At 66.0% G+C, this 19,652-nt stretch overlaps 2 protein-coding genes across 3 annotated transcripts in view; one reads left to right on the top strand and one right to left on the bottom strand.

Annotated features, from left to right (window-relative positions):
• Positions 1-977: 977 nt before the first annotated feature.
• OPN1SW (opsin 1, short wave sensitive) lies at positions 978-4,225 on the bottom strand. Its single transcript, XM_068189290.1, has 5 exons — positions 3,384-4,225; positions 2,675-2,843; positions 2,342-2,507; positions 1,724-1,963; positions 978-1,258 (listed from the first exon to the last, which is right to left on the bottom strand). Exons 1-5 carry the CDS (start codon positions 3,724-3,726, stop codon positions 1,136-1,138), a joined length of 1,041 nt encoding a protein of 346 aa, XP_068045391.1. The 5' UTR covers positions 3,727-4,225; the 3' UTR covers positions 978-1,135.
• Positions 4,226-8,806: 4,581 nt separating this feature from the next.
• Positions 8,807-19,652, top strand: part of FLNC (filamin C) — a 28,227-nt gene continuing 17,381 nt past the window's right edge. For both annotated transcript variants that reach the window (XM_068189289.1, XM_068189288.1), the window contains exons 1-18: positions 8,807-9,213; positions 11,036-11,284; positions 11,513-11,610; positions 11,976-12,126; positions 12,693-12,811; positions 12,936-13,013; positions 13,626-13,788; positions 14,374-14,574; positions 14,972-15,109; positions 15,456-15,582; positions 15,971-16,107; positions 16,708-16,901; positions 17,052-17,165; positions 17,399-17,542; positions 17,920-18,043; positions 18,462-18,622; positions 18,764-18,854; positions 19,058-19,227. In XM_068189289.1, coding sequence (XP_068045390.1) covers positions 8,877-9,213; positions 11,036-11,284; positions 11,513-11,610; positions 11,976-12,126; positions 12,693-12,811; positions 12,936-13,013; positions 13,626-13,788; positions 14,374-14,574; positions 14,972-15,109; positions 15,456-15,582; positions 15,971-16,107; positions 16,708-16,901; positions 17,052-17,165; positions 17,399-17,542; positions 17,920-18,043; positions 18,462-18,622; positions 18,764-18,854; positions 19,058-19,227 — 2,796 coding nt within the window. In that variant the 5' untranslated portion in view covers positions 8,807-8,876. The remainder of the gene's footprint in view (positions 9,214-11,035; positions 11,285-11,512; positions 11,611-11,975; positions 12,127-12,692; positions 12,812-12,935; positions 13,014-13,625; positions 13,789-14,373; positions 14,575-14,971; positions 15,110-15,455; positions 15,583-15,970; positions 16,108-16,707; positions 16,902-17,051; positions 17,166-17,398; positions 17,543-17,919; positions 18,044-18,461; positions 18,623-18,763; positions 18,855-19,057; positions 19,228-19,652) is intronic.

Here is a 19,652-nt window from a genome sequence, read left to right as displayed (position 1 = left end):
GGGTTGGTTTGGGACACCAGGGATGATTTGGGACAGAGGAAGTGATTTTTGGAACCCTTGGAAAGCCTCTGGTGCAGCCACCCAGCCCTGCAACAGCCCCTCTCCTAACATCCTCCGGCTCCCATCCGTGAGGATTTGGAGCCCTGTGACAGCTCCGGACATGGATTTTTCGCCTCCTTCGGGTTTATTCCTCGGTTTTCTCCTCGGGCTGATTGAAGGGATCCGGATCGGTTGGAACTCAATAAAACTGTTCACCCCCCGATGGGCTGAGGGGGATGGACCCCAGTTCCCTGTGTCCCCCCAAACCAGGATCTGGGAGAGCCCCCTTGCACTGAGCCAGAAGGGTTCAGGCAGTGGGGGGCACTGAGGAGGGGAGGGGGGGAACTGGCTGGAGATGTGGGGACACACGAGGCCTGTGGGAGTTCTGCCCCTGGGGCTTGGGGGGCTCAGCCCCACAGAGGGAATCCAGCCCCATGGATGGGGGGGGCTCAGTCCCACCCCCACCCCACAGATGGGGGGGCCCCAGCCCCATGGATGGGCAGCTTATCCCCACAGATGGGGGCCCTTAGGTCCCACCCAGCCCCACAGATGGAGATGGGTAGCAGCATCCCACCTCCCTGCCCTCCCTGCGTGTGAGGCCTAAAGGGGGACAAGGGAGCAGGGTCCCACCATGGCACCTCCGTGGAGCACAGCCACCTCCGGGACCCATCCTGCCCCACGGTGGGGCACAGTTTGCCCTGGGACCCTCCCTCTCTCCCTGCCGTGGGGCACAGCCATTCCCGGGACCTGTCCCGCCCTGCGGTGGGGCACAGCCACCCCTGGGACCCCCATCCCACCCAGCCATGGGGCACAGCCTCCACCAAGGCCTCCACCCCATCCCACCACATGGCACAGCCAGCCCCCGGCTCCCCCATTCCCACCCTGCTGTGGGTGCCCTGCCCCACAGGTCCCTGGAGCTCAGCGGGTCCCCGTTGCGCTCAGACCGCGGCCGTGGTTTATTGTCCCACCCGCGCTACATCCTAGGCTGGCCAGGGCCCCCGGCCCCCAGGGCAGCGCCAGCCCCACAGCGGGGGCAGCTGGGGGATAACTGGGGGGCAGCCGGGGGTCCTGGGGGCTGGGGCGGTGCCAGAGCCCCTCAGCTGGGGCCAACCTGGCTGGAGGACACAGAGGAGACCTCGGTGCGCTGGGCCGAGCTGGACACGTCGGAGTCGTCTGACATGGGCCGCCCGCACACCGTCTCCATGATGCAGGCGCGGAACTGCGGGGACACAGGTGACACGGGGTCACACGAGAGGGGACAGCCCGCCCTGGGGGTCCCACTGGTTCTGTGTCTGGCCCTGGCACTGTCCTCACACCCTCAGATGCCACATTGGCCCCATCTCCTGTCCCTGGGGTCATGGTACCCCCAGTCGTGCAAGTTTTCGTGGATGCGCCATCCCCACGTGTCCCTGGTCCCCCAGTGTCCTTGGGCACCCTTGCATGTCCCTGCTGCCCCAATGTCCTGGGGTGTCCCCATCTTCTCTGTGTCCCCCTTGCCAATGTTGTCCCTTTATCCTGAGGTGTCCCCTCACATGGGTATCCCTGGGTGTTCCCCACGCTTGGGTCTCCCTGAGTGTCCCAGGTCCTCAGATACCCTTGGGCACCCCGGATGCCCCCATTACCAGGTGTCCCTGGGTGTCCCCCTCCCCGTGTCTCTGCGGGTGTCCCTGGTCGCTGGTGTCACCTGTTTGTTCATGAAGCAGTAGATGATGGGGTTGTAGACGCAGGAGCTCTTGGAGAAGAAGGCAGGGATGGTGACGAGGCGCAGGTCGATGCCGTGCTCGCGGTTGTTCACCATGTACATGGCCAGCGCCGCGTAGGGGACGTAGCACATGCAGAAGGACCCCACCATGACCACGACCATGCGCGACACCTCCCGCTCGGCCTTCTGCGTCGTGGCCGACTCCTGCTGCTGCGCCGCCACCTGTGCCAGGGACAGGGACACCTTGGGCCTGCCCGGGCTGCCGGCCCCCTGCCCATCCCCTGTGCAGCCCCCTGACCCCTGCCCATCCGCCTGCCTGCTCTCCTGCCCAATCTTCTGTCCAAGTAACCTCCCCTCCCTTCCTGCATCCCTTCATCCCTCCAGTCACCTCTCCCTCCCTCCTGCTCCCCATCCTGCCCTCCCTCCCTCCTTGCTCCCAGTCAATTCTCCATCTCTCCATCCCTTGTTCTCTCCCTCCCTCCCTCCCTCCCTCCTGCCCCCCAGCCCCTCTCCACTCTCCATTCCTCGCTCTCAGCCACAGATGTGCCTGACCCCAATGGCCCCTGTGCCCCCCGTGCCCCCCGTGTCCCCGGGACTCACGGCCCGCAGGGCGCTGAGCAGCTGGGAATAGGAGAAGATGATGAGGGAGAGGGGGACGATGAAGCAGAAGATGAAGAGGAACCAGGTGTAGTACTCGCTCTTGTACTTGGTGCCCACCGTGTACCAGTCAGGGCCGCAGGAGCACTGCAGCCCCTCGGGGATGTACCTGCAGAGCTGTGCTCAGCCCCCGCTCTGCACCGTGGGGCACCCCCACAGCACCCCGTGGCACTTCTGGTGCCTCAAGCAGTCACCTGGCACCCCCATGGCACCCCCATGACCCCCCACTTGCCACTCTGTTCCACCCCCTGCCCCGCACGCCCGCTGTGTCCCCACCTGCTCCAGCCGAAGAAGGGGGGGATGGCAACGCCGACGCCGATGATCCAGGTGGCTGCCACGACCAGCAGCGCGTGGCGGGAGTTGAAGCGGAAGTTGCCGAAGGGTTTGCAGATGACGATGTAGCGCTCGAAGGCCAGGAAGGCCAAGGACCACCCTGTCACCAGCCCTGGGGGAACAAGGCCACCACTGGCCTCACACAACCGCCCATGGCCACCAGGGCTGGGGGTCACTGCAATTCCCACAGCCCCCCAGGCCACCGGGTCGCCTCAAGTCCTATGACCCCAGTAGAGTGTAGGAATCACCCCTCCCTTCAGGCCTCGGTGGTCACCCCAGCTCCTCCAGCCACAGCAGATCACAGGGCCCTACCCTACTCATGGCCCTTACCCATCTTGCCACCTTCAGCCCCACCAGACCACAATGATCACCCCAACTTCCCCAGCCCCAGAAGAACATGATGGTCACCCCCACTTCCAGCTCCACCAGACCCCAGTGGTCACCCCAACTCCTACAGTCCTACCAGACTACAGTGGTCAGCTCCTAAAGGTCCAGAAGGTCACCCCAAAGCTTGCACCCCAGCAGCCCGTGCTGGTCACCCCAACTCCCACAGCCCCAGGAGATCACTGTGGCCACCTCTGGCCCCAGTAGCCCCCAGTGGTCACTCCATGGTCTCTGGCCGCAGCAGCCCTGATGGTCCGTCCCCTCGTACCTCCGGTGGCCCCTGCAAAGCCCTCAAAGGCACACATGTGCTTCCCGAAGACAAAGTATCCCTGGGAGCTGGCCACGAAGACAGTGAAGATGCAGAAGATGCAGCACATGAGGCCGCTGACCGAGATGTTCACCAGGATGTAGTTGAGCGGCTGCCGCAGCTTCTTGTACTTGATGGTGACGATGAGGACGATGGCGTTCAGGGGCGTGCCTGCCACGAACACCAAGCCCATGAAGATGGTCTGCAGGTAGAAGGCCCACATGGGCGCGATGTGGTACTGGGGCCCATCCCAGGGCCCCACCGACGACTGGTTCTTGAACAGGTAGAACTCTTCCTCGTCCATGGCGGCGGTGGCGGGGGGGGCAGCACCCACCCCCCTGATATACCCTGCACCCCCAAAGCTGCTTAGGGGGGATCAGGGCTCAGCCCGGCCAAACTTGGGGATTAGGGTGGGCTAAACCGGGCTCAGCCCCTAATCGGCCCCCTGAGCTGGGTTGAGCCGATTGCCGGTGCTCTGGAGGATTTGGGGGGGGAGGGGGGGGGCAGAAGGGCTCCCCCCAACATCTGCGTATGGGGAGGGTCCCCAGGGGTCTCTGAGCTTGATCCTGCTCCTCCTGAGGTGTTCAGGTGTCCCCAAGCGTTCCCAAGCCTAAGTCTTGTTCCCAACACAATGGCCAGAGGTCCCCAGCCTTAGTCCTGATCCCACCAGGGTCCTCAGTGTGCCCCAGGGTCCCCAAGCTCTGTCCTGGTCACCCCCAGAATGGCCAGGTGACCCCAGGGGTCCCCAGGTATCTCCAGCCTTGATCCCACTCCTCCAGGACGCCCCAGCCCTGGATGCTTTGGGAAGAACTCAAGAGTTTCCTCATGAGCTCACCCACTGCCCCCCACCCCAGCACCCCAGGGTGCCCCCCAAAGTGTCTCCCCCCTCAAGCGATTGTCCCCAGTTCTTGGGGGCTTGGGGGATCCCTGTGCTGGGGAGACCCCAAATGAGGTGGAGGAGTCTGAGGGTATCAAGGGGTGGGGGAAAGACTGGGGGCTGCTGGAGGTGGGGTGTCTGAGTGGGGGTGTTCATTTTGGGGCTGCAGTGCCGGGGGGTCGTTGATGGGGGGCTCATTTTGGGGGTGTGCTGCTGGGACTCGAGTCCCAGAAGACTCCCAGCATTTCCTGCCCTCTCTCCCCCCTCTTTCCATCCCCCAGCCTGTGGCACCCCCGGGGAACAGGAAGGATGAGCAGAAGCTGCTTAGGGGGGGATTACAGGCCCCCCCCGGGCTGGGGGCGCCTATAAAGGCCGGTGTGGGGACCACACTGCGGCACCCGGGGACCCCCAGGGAAGGGGGAGCTCAGCTGGGGGAGGGGGACACCTCCAGGGAACGCTGTGCCCTGGGGAGTGTGTGTGGGGTGCCCACCTTGGGGGTGCCCCGGGGCCCACCCTGGGCTTCTGTCCAGCTCTGGGGCAGAGACGGGGCCAGGGGGGCTCAGAACGAGCCAGGGATGGGGCCAGGGGAGGAACAGGGGGATTGGGTGGGCTGTACGTTTTACAGTCCATGTTTTACTGGGCTGTACTGGGCTGTACTGGACTACTCTGGGCTGTACTGCGCTGTATTGTGCCATGGGATTGTACTGTGTCCTCTTGGGTTGTACTGGGTCTGGTCATACTGTACCAGGCTGTACTGGGCTCAACAGGGCCATACTGGGCTCTGCTGGGCTGTACTGGGTAAGGTCAGCTCTGCTGGTGCTCTGCTGGGCATCCCCATGGAGGGGCACCCCCAGATGGGTGCCACAGGGTGGTGACCCGGGGGACAGACACCCCACAGAGGGTCCCCCCGCCGTGCCCCCATGGAGCTGCGGTCACTGTGGACACTGAGGCCAGGGAGCTGAGGAGGGGGGCACAGCGCAGGGGGTGTGGGGCCACGGCAGAGCTGGGGCACGGCAGGAGCTGCCAGCCTGGGCAGGGGCTGCCCGGGGAGGTTTGGGGTGCCCATCCCTGGAGGTGTCCAGGGGAGGCCTGGAGGTGGCACTCGGGGCTCCAGGACAAGGAGGGGTCAGGCACAGCTGGGACTGGATGGGCTGGGAGGGCTTTTCCAGCCTCGGGGATTCTGTGGTTCTGTGATTCTGGGATGGCGGATGGAGTGGGGAAGGGACTCGGAGGGGTGCTGGGCGTGGAGCTCCGGGGACTGCGGCGGCGGCACTGCCAGCCCTGCCAGGACCCCCAGCACCAAGCCCCCAGCACCCACTGGTACCAGCAGCAGCACCTCCACACGGGACCCATGGCCCCCAGGCCCCCCGTGCTCTGTCTCCAGCCCCATGGCCCCCGTGGGTCTCCTGGGGCCTCCAAGTCGCTGCTCTTGTGCCCTCCTGGATGTGGCCCCACACATGTCCCTGCTGTCCCCAGGTCCACGTTCCCTGTGTCCCACTGTCCACGTACCCCTCGTTGTCCTGTCCCCTATGGCCCTCAGTCCTGGCCCCCTTGTCCCCATGGCCATGTCCCCAGTGTCCCCGTTCCCCTCTCTGTCCCCCAGGCTGCCGATGGCCCCCTCCCTCTGTCACCCCACCCTGAGGACCCTGAGTGCTTCCAGCCCCAGTGCCCCGAGGAAACCCAGAGCTGGGGACAGGCTGGGGGGACACTGGACTTGGGGTGTCACCACAGGCAGCGGTGGCTCTGCCCTATGTCCCCTCCCCAGGAGACACTGGCGGGGTCAGGTCCTTTGTCCTCTCATCGTGGTCTCCACCATCATCTTCCTCTGCCCCGGCTGCGGCAGAGCCGAGATCCCGGGGGGCACTGGGACCCCCCTGGGTCCCCCTGACCTCTCCCAGCAGCATCCTGAACCCCCATTCTGGACTGCACTGACCCCCCCGCAGTGCCCTGACTGCTCAGACCCCCCTGGACCACCCTCGACCTCCCCAAACATCCTGACCCCTCCCAGCCCATCCTGACCCCCCTCCCCAAATCCACTCGCTCCCCTTCCCACAGCTGCCGTGGGTTTGGGGGTCCTGCTGGGGGACCCTGTCGCCTTTCGCCCCCACCCCCGTTGCGTGCCCCCCCGGCCCCCTGCCCCAGCGTATTTTGGGTGATGATGTGTTGGGGGTGCCCTCCCCTGCATGCCCCCCCGGATATTTTGGGTGCCGGTGCGTGGCTCTGACTCGGCAGGTTATTTTTAGGTGCTGGCGCAGGCGCCACCGCGTCACCCCCCCCACGTCACCCCCCCACGTCACCCCTTGTCACCCGTTGTCACCTCGGGGTGCACCCGCACCGCCCCCCCCGTTCCCTTGGAAGCTTCCAGGGCAGGCACCGGAACAGGGGGAACACGATACTCCCCAAATCCCCCCCGAAAAGGACCCAGATGTGGGTCACCCAAGTGTCCCCCCCGCCCCTCCCAAGGGTGTTGAGGAGGCCTCGGGTGTCTGGAAGGGGGGGAAACACAAAAGAGATTCGGGGGGCAGAGGGGCTCAGGGTGCACCCCAAATATGACCGAACCCCCTCCCCAGGCATGTGCCACTGCAATGGGAAACTGAGGCCCGGCCAGGGTGACCCACGGGTGGAGTCACTGGGGGGGGGAGTGGGGCGCAACCGGGGGGCCTGGGTGGGGGTTCCACGGTGGGGGTGATTCTGGGGGGGGGTCCCGGTGGGCTTTCCCAGAGGGGAGCCTGGGAGGGTTTGTGGGATCTCGGTTGTGCCCCTCGAGGCTGGGGGAGAGGTCTTATGTGTTTTTCAGGGGTTCCCAAGAGGGAAAGGATGAGTGAGGGGGTTCCGAGTAAGTTTGGGGGGCGTCTTTGGGGGGGTTTTGGGGTGCATTTTGCTGTGGGGTGCCTGGGGTGTTTGGATACCAAGGTACGGGTGTATCAGCATAACAGGGTGTTGGGGTGCCTGGGCTATAGGGTGCTGAGGTTTTGGGGTGTCGAGGTTGCAGGTATTTGGGATTATTGGGGGTGGATTCTGGATTTTGGGGTGCCAGAGTTTCGGGGGTGTCTGCATGCCAGAATTTGGGGTACCAGTGTTTCAATGTAGGGAGGCTGGGGTACCTGGGGTCCGAGGTTTGGGGGTGCTGAGTTTTGGGGGTGCTGAACTTTAGGCATGGCAGTGGTTCAGCGTGCAAAGGTTGGGGGTGCCAGTGTCTGGGGGCAGGGGGTTCCGAGGTGCCAGAGTTTAGGAGTTTGTGACGCTGGACTTCAGGGAATTTGGGGAGTTTTGGGGTGTTGGGGTGCTTGTGTTTGGGAGTAGGTGGGTGCCCGAGTTTTGGGATGCTTGTGTTTGTGAGTGTCGGTGTTTAGGTGGGCCGGTGTTTGAGGTTACAGAGGTTTTAGGGATGTCAGAGATTTAGGGGTGCTGATGTCTGTGCGGTTTTGGAACTGCCAGTGTTTGGGGGTTTCGGGAGTGCCACGGTTTGGGGAGCCTTGGTCCGGGAGTGCTGAAGTCGGGGGCTCCGGGGTGTACTGGGATCCGGGGTTTCGGGAGGTGCCGGATTCCGAGGTTTTGGGGGTGCCGGAGGGCGAGGTTTGAGGGGCGCCGGAGTCCGGGGGTCCGAGGTCTGGGGAGCGCCGAAGTCCGGCGGTTTTGGGGGTGCGGTGTCTGGGGGTCCGGATGTGAGGCCGGGGCTGTAAATAGCGGCGGCCGGGCCCCCCACCCCCGGCCGGTCGGGCGGTCTTTCCGTCCCTCCTGCTCGGTCCCTCCCCGGGACGGGGCGGGCCGGGCCGGGGCAGCGCTTAAAGCCGCCGCCGCCCCCCGGCCCCGCCACTTGCCGCCGTCGCCCCTGGCCCAGGAGCGCTCCTGGGACGCTTCGCGAACACACAGGACCTCGCCGCGAGCCGCCGCTCAGGGAACGTATCGGGAACCGACCCGGGAACCTACCGGACCCCCCAGCACTCCGGGACCCGCCGCTCCGCTCCGGGAACCCACCGGGAACCAGCCCCACCACCGGGAACTTGCGCCGGGACAGACCCAGGACACCAGCCCCCGACCCCGGGAACAGGGACCCCTCGGCAGGACACCGGTACCGAGCAGCGAACCCCTCCCGGGACACCGGCAGTGAGACGGGACCCCGTCCTCACCCCGGGAACCGGGACCCTCCCTGGGCACCAGGACTGACCGAGGACATCGTCCCCCATCGCCGGGAACTGGGACCCCATCCAGGACACAGACACCCACCCGGGCCCCCACCCAGGAACCGGGACTGACCCAGGACGCCATCCCCCAGCACCGGGACCCCATAGCGGGCACCAGCACCCACCCAGGGCCCCACCCGGGACACCAGCTCTGACCCAGGACACCGTCCCCAACTCAGGACACCGTCCCCCAGCGCCAGCTTTGCCACCGGGACCCAGAACCCCCACCCCGGGCACCCACAGGACACCGGCACCGATTTGGGACCCACATCCACGGTACCAGGATCCCTTCAGGACACTGGGACTGACCCACGACCCCCACCCACCCACTCAGGACCCTCCACACCACCCAGGAACCCCCCTGCCCATCGAGGACCCCCCGAGCCCTTCAGGATGAACTCTACTTACGAGGCAGCACCGGGTGAGGACCCCGAGGAGCTCCCGGCCACCGAGAAGGACCTTGCGGAGGACGCGCCCTGGAAGAAGATCCAACAGAACACGTTCACGCGCTGGTGCAATGAGCACCTCAAGTGTGTGCAGAAGCGCATCGTGGACCTGCAGCGCGACCTGAGCGACGGGCTGCGCCTCATCGCGCTGCTCGAGGTGCTCAGCCAGAAGAAGATGGGGCGCAAGCACCACCCGCGCCCCAACTTCCGCCAGATGAAGCTGGAGAACGTCTCGGTGGCCCTCGAGTTCCTGGAGCGGGAGCACATCAAGCTCGTGTCCATCGGTGGGTGTGCAAGGGGGGCACTGTCCATGGGTGGGTGGGCAAGTGGAGCAGTGTCCGTGGGTGGGTGGGCAAAGGGCGGGTGAGGGAGAAAGGGGAATAGGAACGGCGCTGGAGGGTGGAAGGGGAACGGGAACGGCGCTGGAGGGTGGAAGGGGAACGGGAACGGCGCTGGAGGGTGGAAGGGGAACGGGAACGGCGTGTGCAAGGGCAGGGGCAGTGCTGGTGGAGTGGGAAGAGGGTGACTGTGGGTGCACAGTGAGGATAGGGCTGGCGGTGAGCGTGCCAGGGCAAGGCCAATGGACAAATGGGAATGAGGAATGAGTGTGCAAGGGTGGGCGTGATGGGGAATGGAAATTGAGGGTGAGTGTACGAGGGCAGGGGTGGACAAGTGAGGAGGTGGATGAGTGTGTAAAGGGAGGTCGTGGATGGGTGTGAATAGGGTGAGAGTGCAAGGGTGGGGAATGGAGGAGTGGAGGATGAGTGTGCAAGGGGCATGATGGACAAATGAGGATGGGGCCGTGGGTGAGTGTGCAAGAGTAGTGGGGTGATGGATGAATGGGAATGGAGGATGTGTGCAAGAGTGAGGCCGATGGGCAGATGAGAATGGGGATGAATGTGCAAGGGGAGGGGTGACAGGAGCAGGAGCGGGGTGAGTGTGCAAGAGCGGTGCAGGAATGGGAATGGGGGTGACCGTGCACGGCTGGAGGGACTGTGGGCGAGTGTGCAAGGGGTGAGTGTGCGAGGGCGGCGCGGTCTGCGGGCCCGACCGTGCGGAGCGGGGGGGTCGGGCCCGTGCAGGGCCGTGCAGGGGGGCTGAGCTCACGCTTGGCTCGGGGCCGGGGCGCTGAGCTCACGCTCGGGGGGGCCCGGCCCGCACACGCACCCACCCCTCGCAGGGCCTCAGCGCCCACCCCCACCCGACAGCTGCAGGGTGACCCCCCCCGGCACGGGGGAGGGTTTGCGGCCCCCCCCGCACGCCCGGACCCGGGGGGTGCGAGACCCCCTCCTGCCGTGTCACCTCCCCCTCCCACGCGTGTCTTTGCCGCCTCCCGGGAGCCCCCCCCAGATGTGACCCCAGGTTTGGGCACCTCCCAGGTGTTGCCCCCCCGGAGCTCCCGGCGGGGAGGAGTTTGTCCCGCATCTCTCCCATTTCCTCCCTGAAACGCGATCGCTCGTGGGGGGAAGTGGCAGGGGAAGGGAGCGGGGGAGGGTCCGCTCCGCAGGGCGGTGGGGGAGGGACCGGGATGCCTAGGGCCCCCCTCCCCCCCGCAGCCGTCCCCTGCCTCAGTGTCCCCATTCTGGCACTCCAGGAATCCCTTGGGAAGGTCAGGGGTGTGGCATACAGGGTGCTCCCTTGGGGACCCCCGGGTGCTGCCAGGGTTGTGCCCCCCCAGGCACTTCCCGGGGGGTGCTGGCGTCCCTGCAGGGTGAAGTGCTCGGGATGGACAGGGGGCAGTGTCCTGGGGTCATCCCTCACTGCTGTGCCCCGGGGTGTCCCCAGGCAGGTGTTGGGGTGCAGGGTCCCGTGGCACTGCCTGGGGTGTCAGGGTGCCCCCAGACGGGTGCTGGGATCCGCCCCGTTGTGCCGTGGGATGTCGGGGTGTCAGGGGTCCCTGTGGTGGTACTGTGGGGTTTGGGGGTGCCCCAGGCGAGTCCTCCCATTATCCCCCCTTCCCACAGACAGCCGGGACAGGACCCTGAAGCTGATCCCGGGGCTGTCAGGGTGCAGGGATCCCTCTAGCGGGTCCCACAGGATGTCGGGGTGCCCCGGGGGTAGTCCCGAGGGATCTCGGCGTTCAGTCCCCCCGTTTCTCCCCCACAGACAGCAAAGCAATCGTGGATGGGAACCTGAAGCTGATCCTGGGGCTGATCTGGACCCTTATCCTGCACTATTCCATCTCCATGCCTATGTGGGAGGAGGAGGAGGACGACGAAGGCCGCCACCAGACCCCCAAGCAGCGACTGCTGGGCTGGATCCAGCACAAGGTGCCGCAGCTGCCCATCACCAACTTCAACCGCGACTGGCGCGACGGGAAAGCGCTGGGAGCGCTGGTGGACAACTGCGCCCCGGGTGAGGAGCGCGGCGGGGCGGGGGCCGTGGGGGGGACAAATCGGGGGAGAACTGCGCCCCCAATGAGGGGGGAGTAGGGGGCGGGGGGTGCGGGGGGCAGGGGGTGGGACGGGGGCAGCTGGCAGGGGTACGGGGGGCACGAGGTGCAGGCTGGCTCGGGGGGCACCAGGCGCAGAAGAGGGGAGGTGCAGGACGGGGATGCGCCCCTGACCCTTCTGGCCCCCCCAGGTCTGTGCCCAGACTGGGAGAAGTGGGACCCCAACAAGCCGGTGCAGAACGCTCGGGAGGCCATGCAGCAGGCAGACGACTGGCTGGGAGTCCCCCAGGTACGGGCGTGGTGGGGGGCACTGCGGGTCTCCCAGGTACATGGGGGGGCACTGGCACTCACCCAGGTATGTGCAGGGCAGGAATGGGTGGGGGAGGCACTGGGAGAGGATGCTGGGGGTGCAAGGGCGTGTCTGGGGGGTGTCCTTGGGGATCCACAGGGGTCCCGGGGCGTTTGGGGTACCCCATGGCACCTGTGGGTGTGGTAGGGGTGTGGGTGTGGGGGGGTGCCCAGCAGGGCAAGGAGGGTCTGATGGGTGTGGGGGTCTCGGGAGGGTCAGGCAGGTGTAAGGGGGCCCCTCCTGGTGGTAGGGCGTGTGGTGGGGGGGTTCCCCAGCAGGGTCTGACAGGTGTTGGGCTTCCCCAGGTGATCGCCCCCGAGGAGATCGTGGACCCCAACGTGGACGAGCACTCGGTGATGACGTACCTGTCCCAGTTCCCCAAGGCCAAGCTCCGTCCGGGGGCCCCCGTGCGCCCCCGTCCCCCCGAGCCCGGCCGCGCGCGCGCCTACGGGCCTGGTACGGGGGGCTGAGGGGGCTCGGGGGGCCGTGGCGCAGCTGGGGTCCCAGGACAGGGGGGCAGGAGGGGCTGGAGCTTTGTGGAGGCACCAGGGGGCCTGGCACAGGTGGGACGTGGGACACAGAAGGGGCACGGAGCTCACACAGGGGAGCTCAGGGGCACATGGGAACTGGCACAGGGGGCACACGGGGAGGGTACCGGGTGGGGGACATGGGGGGCTTTGGAGCCCCGCACACAAGAGTGCCAGGGGGCTATGGCTGTCAGGGCAAGAGAGTAAACCATGGCCCCCCGCAAGCCCAGGGACTCCTCTCCAGTCCTGGGGTGTCACCTGTGCCCAGGGACACCTGAGGGAAACCTCAGGGTCTCCACTCCCCACCCAGGGCTCCCCCAGAGTCCCGCTATGTGCAGGGACCCCTCAAAGTCCTATCAGACTCACCTGCCCATAGTCAGGAGACCACCATTGACATTCTGGACTCCCCTGCTACCACCAAGGACAACCTGGGGCCCCAAAACCCTGGGGAGTTTTGGGGGGCTGGGGCCCCCCTTGATTCCCCCCACCCTGCAGGCATCGAGCCCCAGGGGAATGTGGTGCTGCGCCCTGCCCAGTTCACAGTGGAGACCCTCGAGGCAGGCATGGGCGAGGTCCTGGTCTATGTTGAGGACCCCGAGGGACACACCGAGGAGGTACAGGGGTCCCTGGCCCCCCTCTGGGGGATCCCCCCCATCTCCCTCTCTGGGAGAGGCCCCCCCAGTGCCCCAGCTCTGTGTCACCCCCTTCCCCCGGTTCTGGGGTCTCTTCCCACTGCAGGCCAAGGTGGTCCCCAACAATGACAAGAAGCGGACATACAGCGTCACCTACGTCCCCAAGGTCGGGGGGCTGCACAAGGTGAGCACCTTGGTGACCCCCCAAGGGAACCCTTCTGTGACATCCCCTTGCTACCCTCCCTGCAACGCCCCCCGCAACAGCCCTACGGCATGCCCCCTGTGATGTCCCCGTGGCACCCCCATGACACCCCCACCCCGTGACACCCCCCTGTCTCAGAGTGGTGGCTGCCCCTCTCACGCCTCCTCCCCAAGGGGAATGGGGGGCGCCTGGCACAGTGGGGTTTGGGGGTCCCTAGGGGGCCCCTAAGGATCTCTGGGGGGCTCTCCTTGGGGTCCCTGGGGACGGCACTGGGTGGCCCTGGGGTGCCCTGCAGGGTCCCTGGGGTGCCACACTGAAGTCTGTGGGGGGGAGGTGTTGTAATGGGGGGACCCTCGAGTGTCCTGTTGGGATTCCTGGGTGTCCTATGCATTAGTGTCCCTGGAGGGGACAACAGGGAGTCCCTGGGGGTGGTCACTGCTGAGGGGGATCCTCCTCAGGTTGTCACCCTAGGGGGTGTCCCTGGGGTGTGCCACTGCTGTCTCCATGGGGATCCGTGGGGGGTTGTTCCTGGGGTGTGGTGTGGCCGTGGGGGCCGTGGTCCCCTGACACCCTTGACGTCCCTGTGCCCTCCAGGTGACAGTGCTGTTCGCGGGGCAGAACATTGACGGGAGCCCCTTTGGGGTGACTGTGGGCATGGCCCTGGGCGACGCCAGCAAGGTCACGGCACGTGGCCCCGGCCTGGAGCCTGTGGGCAACGTGGCCAACAAGGCCACCTACTTTGACATCTACACTGCAGGTGGGGGCATCGGGGGTCTGGGGGTCCCTGGGGACATGTCCTTGGGGTGGTGTTGCCATGGCATGGCCAGGTGACTGGGGACATGCCTTCATGGTGGCGTGGCCACGGCATGACCCAGAGACTTTGAGGACGGGTCCTTGTGGTGGCTGTGGCGTGACTTGCTGGCACTGTCCATGTCCTCATGATGACATGGGGTGGCCTGGTGGCTCTGGGGTTGTGTCCTTGGAGTGGCAGGGCCATGGCATGACCATGGCATAATCTCCTGGTGGCTTGGGGACACCTCCTTCTCATTCCAGGGCCACAGCATGGCCACATGGCTCTGGGGACATGTCTTCAAGGTGGCCTCGATGTAGCATGACCTGGTGGCTCAGGGGCCACACCTTCATGGTGACATGGCCGTGGGGTGGTCTTATGGTGGCAGGGCCATGGCAGGGAAGTGGCACCAAGGCTGTGTCCCTCTTGTGCCATGGCCGTGGTGTTCTGGTGGCTGTGGGGCCATGTTGTCAGGCGTGGCTGGGTGACTCTGGGCACATGTCCTCATGGTGGCCTGGCCATGGGACTGAGTGCGTGTCCTGGTGACGACAGGGGCTGGCTCAGGAGATGTGGGGGTGGTGATCACGGACCCCCAGGGCCGACGGGACACAGTGGAGGTGATGCTGGAGGACAAGGGGGACAACGTGTTCCGCTGCACCTACCGGCCTGTCCTTGAAGGGCCACACACCATCTGTGTCACCTATGCTGGCTCCCGGGTCCCCAGGAGCCCCTTCACTGTCAATGTGGCTGAAGGTGAGGCTCCCTCCTGGGTCCCCACGTGGCTCCATAACATTTGTGGTGACTGTAGCTAATGACACCTATCAGTGGCCCCACATCACCCAGCTGTGACCATGGTGGCCCCAAGGCACCCAGTGGTGACCGTGGTGGTCCATGGCACCAATAAGTGACCACGGGTGAACCCATGGTCCCCTCACACTCCCCGGGGTGTCCCTCTGGCACCCCCGTCCCCCGGGTGTCCCTAGGGGTTGGTTCCTTGTGCCCTGAGTGCCCCATGGCACTCCCCTGTCCCCAGGGCATCCCCAGGGCATCCCCATGGGCCCCTCCCAACCCTGGGACACCCCCCCTTCCTGTCCCTTGGGGTTCCCCAGGCTCCCCCTGGTGCCTGGTGGGTGCTAATGGGAGTTTGCAGCCTGCACCCCCTCAGCGGTCCGGGCCACGGGCAGGGGGCTGCAGCCACGGGGCGTCCGAGTGCAGGACGTGGCCGACTTCAAGGTTCTGACGCGGGGCGCGGGCAGTGGGGACCTGCGGGTGACACTGCGGGGACCAGGTACGTGTCACTGAGTGGAGCGTGGCGGGGCTGGAAGGCTGGGGGGCCACTGGAAGGATGTGGGGAGGGTCCCACTGGGGGGGGTCCATGGGGTGAGTGTAGGGGTGGGGGTCCCCCATGGATGGATGGATATAGATGGGGGACCCATGGGGGCTCTAGGGGTGGGGGACACCATGGGGGTGGCCATGGGGAGGTGGATGCGTGGGCACGGGTCCCGTGAGGCTGTCCACGGAGGTTGGATGGTTGGAGCTGTGCTGGGGTTGACCATGGGTTGGGGGCCACCATGGGAGGTGCACGGCTGGGGGGCGCCCCTGGGGTGGGTGCCCCATCTGCCCCCCTCCCACAGGGGGCACGGAGGAGCCGGTGACAGTGCGGGATGTCGGTGACGGTGTCTACGAGTGCGAGTACGTGCCCCGGGTGCCCGGCACCTACCAGGTGTCCATCACCTGGGGGGGCTACGCCATCCCCCGCAGGTCAGTGCCAAGCACAGGGGTCCCGGCAGGGGGAAGTGAGGGGGGCGGGCTTGTGCGGAAGGGGGGGCAGGGGGATGTACAAGCCCTGCCCCTCACTGCCCCTCCACCCTCCCCAGCCCATCTGAGATGCAGAGGTCCCACTGGGGTGGGGGGTTTTGGGGAATGTGGGGGGTACCAGCCCTCCCTCCTCTGCCCGAGCCAATCTGAGGTGCAGGTGTCTCCCCAGGGGTGGGAGATACTTGGGGGGACTGGGGGGTGCAGGTGTGTGCAGGTGTAGTGCAGCCCTCTCCCTCCCATTCCCCCCAGCCCGTTCGAGGTGCAGGTGCGTGAGGGGGTGGGGCTGTACAGGTGTGTTACAGCCCCCCTCACACCTGCCTGTCCCCTCCAGCCCATTCGAGGTGCAGGTGTCCCCCCAGCCAGGGGCACAGAAGGTCCGGGCCTGGGGGCCGGGGCTCGAGGGCGGGGTCGTGGGGCGCCCTGCAGACTTCGTGGTTGAGGCCGTCGGCACTGAAGTGGGGACCCTCGGTGAGCGGGGGGGACATGGAGGTGGGGGACACTGTGGTGGGGACCCTGGGTGAGCCCTGAAGGGGGGGACATGGGGACAGGTTCAGGGCACCGTGGTGGGGACATGGGGACAGGGCTGGGGGTCGTGTGGTGGGAACAGGGTGGGGAGCTATGTGATGGGGACACGGGCATGAGTGGGTGACACCCTGTTGGGGACACAGGGGCAGAATGGGGGGCACCGTGAGGCAAGGTGGCACTGTGAGGGGTGTCACCGTGGAGGCGACAAGGGCATGAGTGTGAGAAACCCCCCTGGGGACACGGGGACAGGCTGGAGGACGGGCACCATAGTGGGGTCCCCCACTGCTGTGGTGACACAGGCATGCAGAGGTGGTGACATGGGGCAGGTTGGGGGTGGCCCCAGTGGGGTCGGGGGGACACGGGTGGTGCCACCCTGGGGACATGGTCGCTGAGAGGGGACAATGGTCTGGGGGTCCCCACTGGGGGGACATAAGGAGTTGTTAGGTGTCACCCTGCTGGGGGCATGGGCACAGAGGGTGGACGAGGACGAGGTCTGGGGGCCGTGGCACGGGCGTAGGGTAACGGTGGCTGTGGTGCCCCCAGGGTTCTCCATCGAGGGCCCATCCCAGGCACGCATTGAGTGTGACGACAAGGGCGATGGCTCGTGCGATGTGCGGTACTGGCCCACGGAGCCAGGGCTCTACGCTGTGCACGTGGTCTGTGACGACGAGGACATCCGGGACAGCCCTTTCATGGCTGATATCCGCCCCGCTCCCCCTGACTCCTGGCCCGACAAGGTGCTGCGACCCATGGCAGCCCACGGATCCTCTTGTGCCCTTGTGCTCCACAGTGCCCTGCTGTGCCCCATTGCGCCCCATTATGCCTCACCTGTGGGTGCTGGGGGTGCCAGCACCCTATTGCGTTCTTCTAACCCCCCCTCTCCACAGGTGAAGGCCTTCGGGCCCGGGCTGGAGCCCACTGGCTGCATCGTGGATCGCCCGGCCGAGTTCACCATTGACGCCCGTGCTGCTGGCAAGGGGCCCCTCAAGCTCTATGCCCAGGTGGGAGCTGTGGGGGCTGTTGGCTGGTGCTGGGTGCTCTTGAGTGACATTGGGTGGTGTTGAGCAACTTTGCGTGCTGTTGAACACTGCTGGGTCCCATTTAGTGTTGTTGGGCACCATTGGGTGCCCTTGAGCACTATTGGGTGCTGTTGGGCACCGTTTGGCACCCTTGGGTGCCATTGGCCAGCGCCGAGTGCTGTTGGGCTCTCTCACGTCCCCCCTGCTGCTCACAGGACGCCGAGGGCTTCCCCATTGACATCAAGGTGAAGGACAATGGTGACGGTACCTTCCACTGTGTCTACGTCCCCACCAAGGCCATGAAGCACACAGTCATCGTCGCCTGGGGGGGCGTCAACACCCCCAACAGCCCCTTCCGTGTGGGTGTCATGGGGGCCCATGGGTGCTGGGGTGGCCCTGGGGGTCCCTTGAGGTGTAGGGAGGGGGTGCTAATCATGGAGGGTGTTAAGGTGTCAGATGTGGGGCATGGGAGTCCTGTGGGGCTGGGGGCCCATGGGGTGATGTGGATGGAAATGGGGGTCCCATGGGGTGCTGGGTGTGGGGATGGAGGTCCCAGACCCATAGGGTGCTGGGGTAGGGCTGGGGGTCCCATGAAGTGCCAGGGATGGGAGTCTATGGAGTGGTTGGATGGAGGCAGAGTGCCAGTTGGTGAGGGGGGTTGGAGGTCCCAGTCCCATGGGGTGCCAGGGAAAGAGGGATCTGTGCCCCTGCCCCATGAGACACTCTGGGCCCACAGGTGAGCGTGGGTGAGGGCAGCCACCCCAGCAGGGTGAAGGTGCACGGGCCAGGTGTGGAGAAGACGGGGCTGAAGGCCAATGAACCCACTTACTTCACCGTGGACTGCAGCGAGGCTGGACAGGGTGGGTGCAATGGTGGGAGGCACCCTGGGAACTCCTCTGTGGGCATGAGGCTTGTGTCCCTGGGCCAGCACCCCTGGCCCTGGACCATTGCCACCAGTCCTGCTCCATCATTCCTGGATCAAGGGTCCTTCATTCTTGGCCCGTCAGTTGTGGTCCTGGTCCTGCATCCCTGGTCCTACATCCCTGATCCTGCATCCCTGATCCTGATCCATTGTCCCTGCTCCTGGTCCAGGATTCCTGGGCCTGCATCTCTGTTCCCGCACTTGCATCCCTGGTCCATTATCTCTGTTCCTGGTCCATCAATCCTGGTCCTGTCCATCACCTCCAGTCCTGATCCAGTCCCCTGCCCCATGTGCCCGGTTCCACTCCTCGGTGTCCCCCTGGGGAGTGGGGGCCACTGACCCGGCCACCCTCACAGGTGACGTCAGCATTGGCATCAAGTGCGCCCCAGGAGTCGTGGGGCCGCTCGAGGCTGACATTGACTTTGACATCATCAAGAATGACAATGACACCTTCACGGTCAAGTACACAGCGCCGGGCGCGGGACTCTACACCATCATGGTGCTCTTTGCCAACCAGGTCAGGGTTCTGGGACTGCCCCACATCCCCGAGGGTCCGTCCCCCACTCTGTGGGGTGCCCCCACCCCTCAGGGGCTAGGTGGGGCTGGGGCTTTGACCCTGTGGTGCCCCGTGTCACTGTGGCCTGGTCTTGGTCCCCAGGAGATCCCCTCCAGCCCCTTCCGCATCAAGGTGGACCCATCCCACGACGCCACCAAGGTCAAAGCCGAGGGACCTGGGCTCAGCCGGACCGGTGAGGGGCCAGCGGGGTGGGGTGGGGGACATGGGGTGGGGGTGATGGGTGCTGTGAGGCAGGTACTCTGGGTGGCATGGGTCCCACGGTGGCTGTCACTGGGGGGCAGGGGTGGAGGTGGGGACCCCCACCCACATCTGGGTGCTCTGGGGCAGGGACTGTGGGTGCCGTGGGTCCTGCAGTGACTTGATGATGTGGTGCAGGGGTGGAGGTGGGGACCCCCACCCACTTCCGCGTGCAGACGCGGGGGGCGGGGAAGGCCCCCCTGGACGTGCGGTTCGTGGGGTCGGGGCCTGGCCCAGCCGTTGCCGACTTCGAGGTCATCGATAATCACGACTATTCCTACACTGTCAAGTACACCCCGCTGCAGCAGGTGCGTGCTGGGGCACCAGGACCCATGGGAACATCCCAGGGAGCCACCTCAACCAGTCTGGGCACCCCAACCCATAGGGTCACCCCATGGGGGAATGCCCAACATACGGGGGCTCCCCGGCCCATGGGGTACCCAAGAGGCGCCCCCTCACTGACATCCCATTCCCTGGGCTCCCTCAAGGACACCCACCGATACAGCCCAGGGTACAGGGGCGCCCCATGAGCACCCCCTCCCCATAGGCACCCCCAGCTCCTGGGCAGCCCACCCCTATGAACACCCCCCCATCGCCGTGGACACCCCAGCTCTGAGGGCACGCCCTTGGGGCAGCTGCAGCCCCACATGTGTACCTGTCAACCCAGGGCACCCCCAGGTCCACGCATTCCCCCATCCCTGGGAATTTTCCCTCCCCAGCAGCCATGGGTGAC

Source organism: Anomalospiza imberbis, chromosome 5 (assembly GCF_031753505.1).
Source record: "Anomalospiza imberbis isolate Cuckoo-Finch-1a 21T00152 chromosome 5, ASM3175350v1, whole genome shotgun sequence".
NCBI lineage: Eukaryota > Metazoa > Chordata > Aves > Passeriformes > Viduidae > Anomalospiza > Anomalospiza imberbis.
Note: the sequence above shows the minus strand (reverse complement) of the source record. Positions and strands in the feature narration are given on the sequence as shown.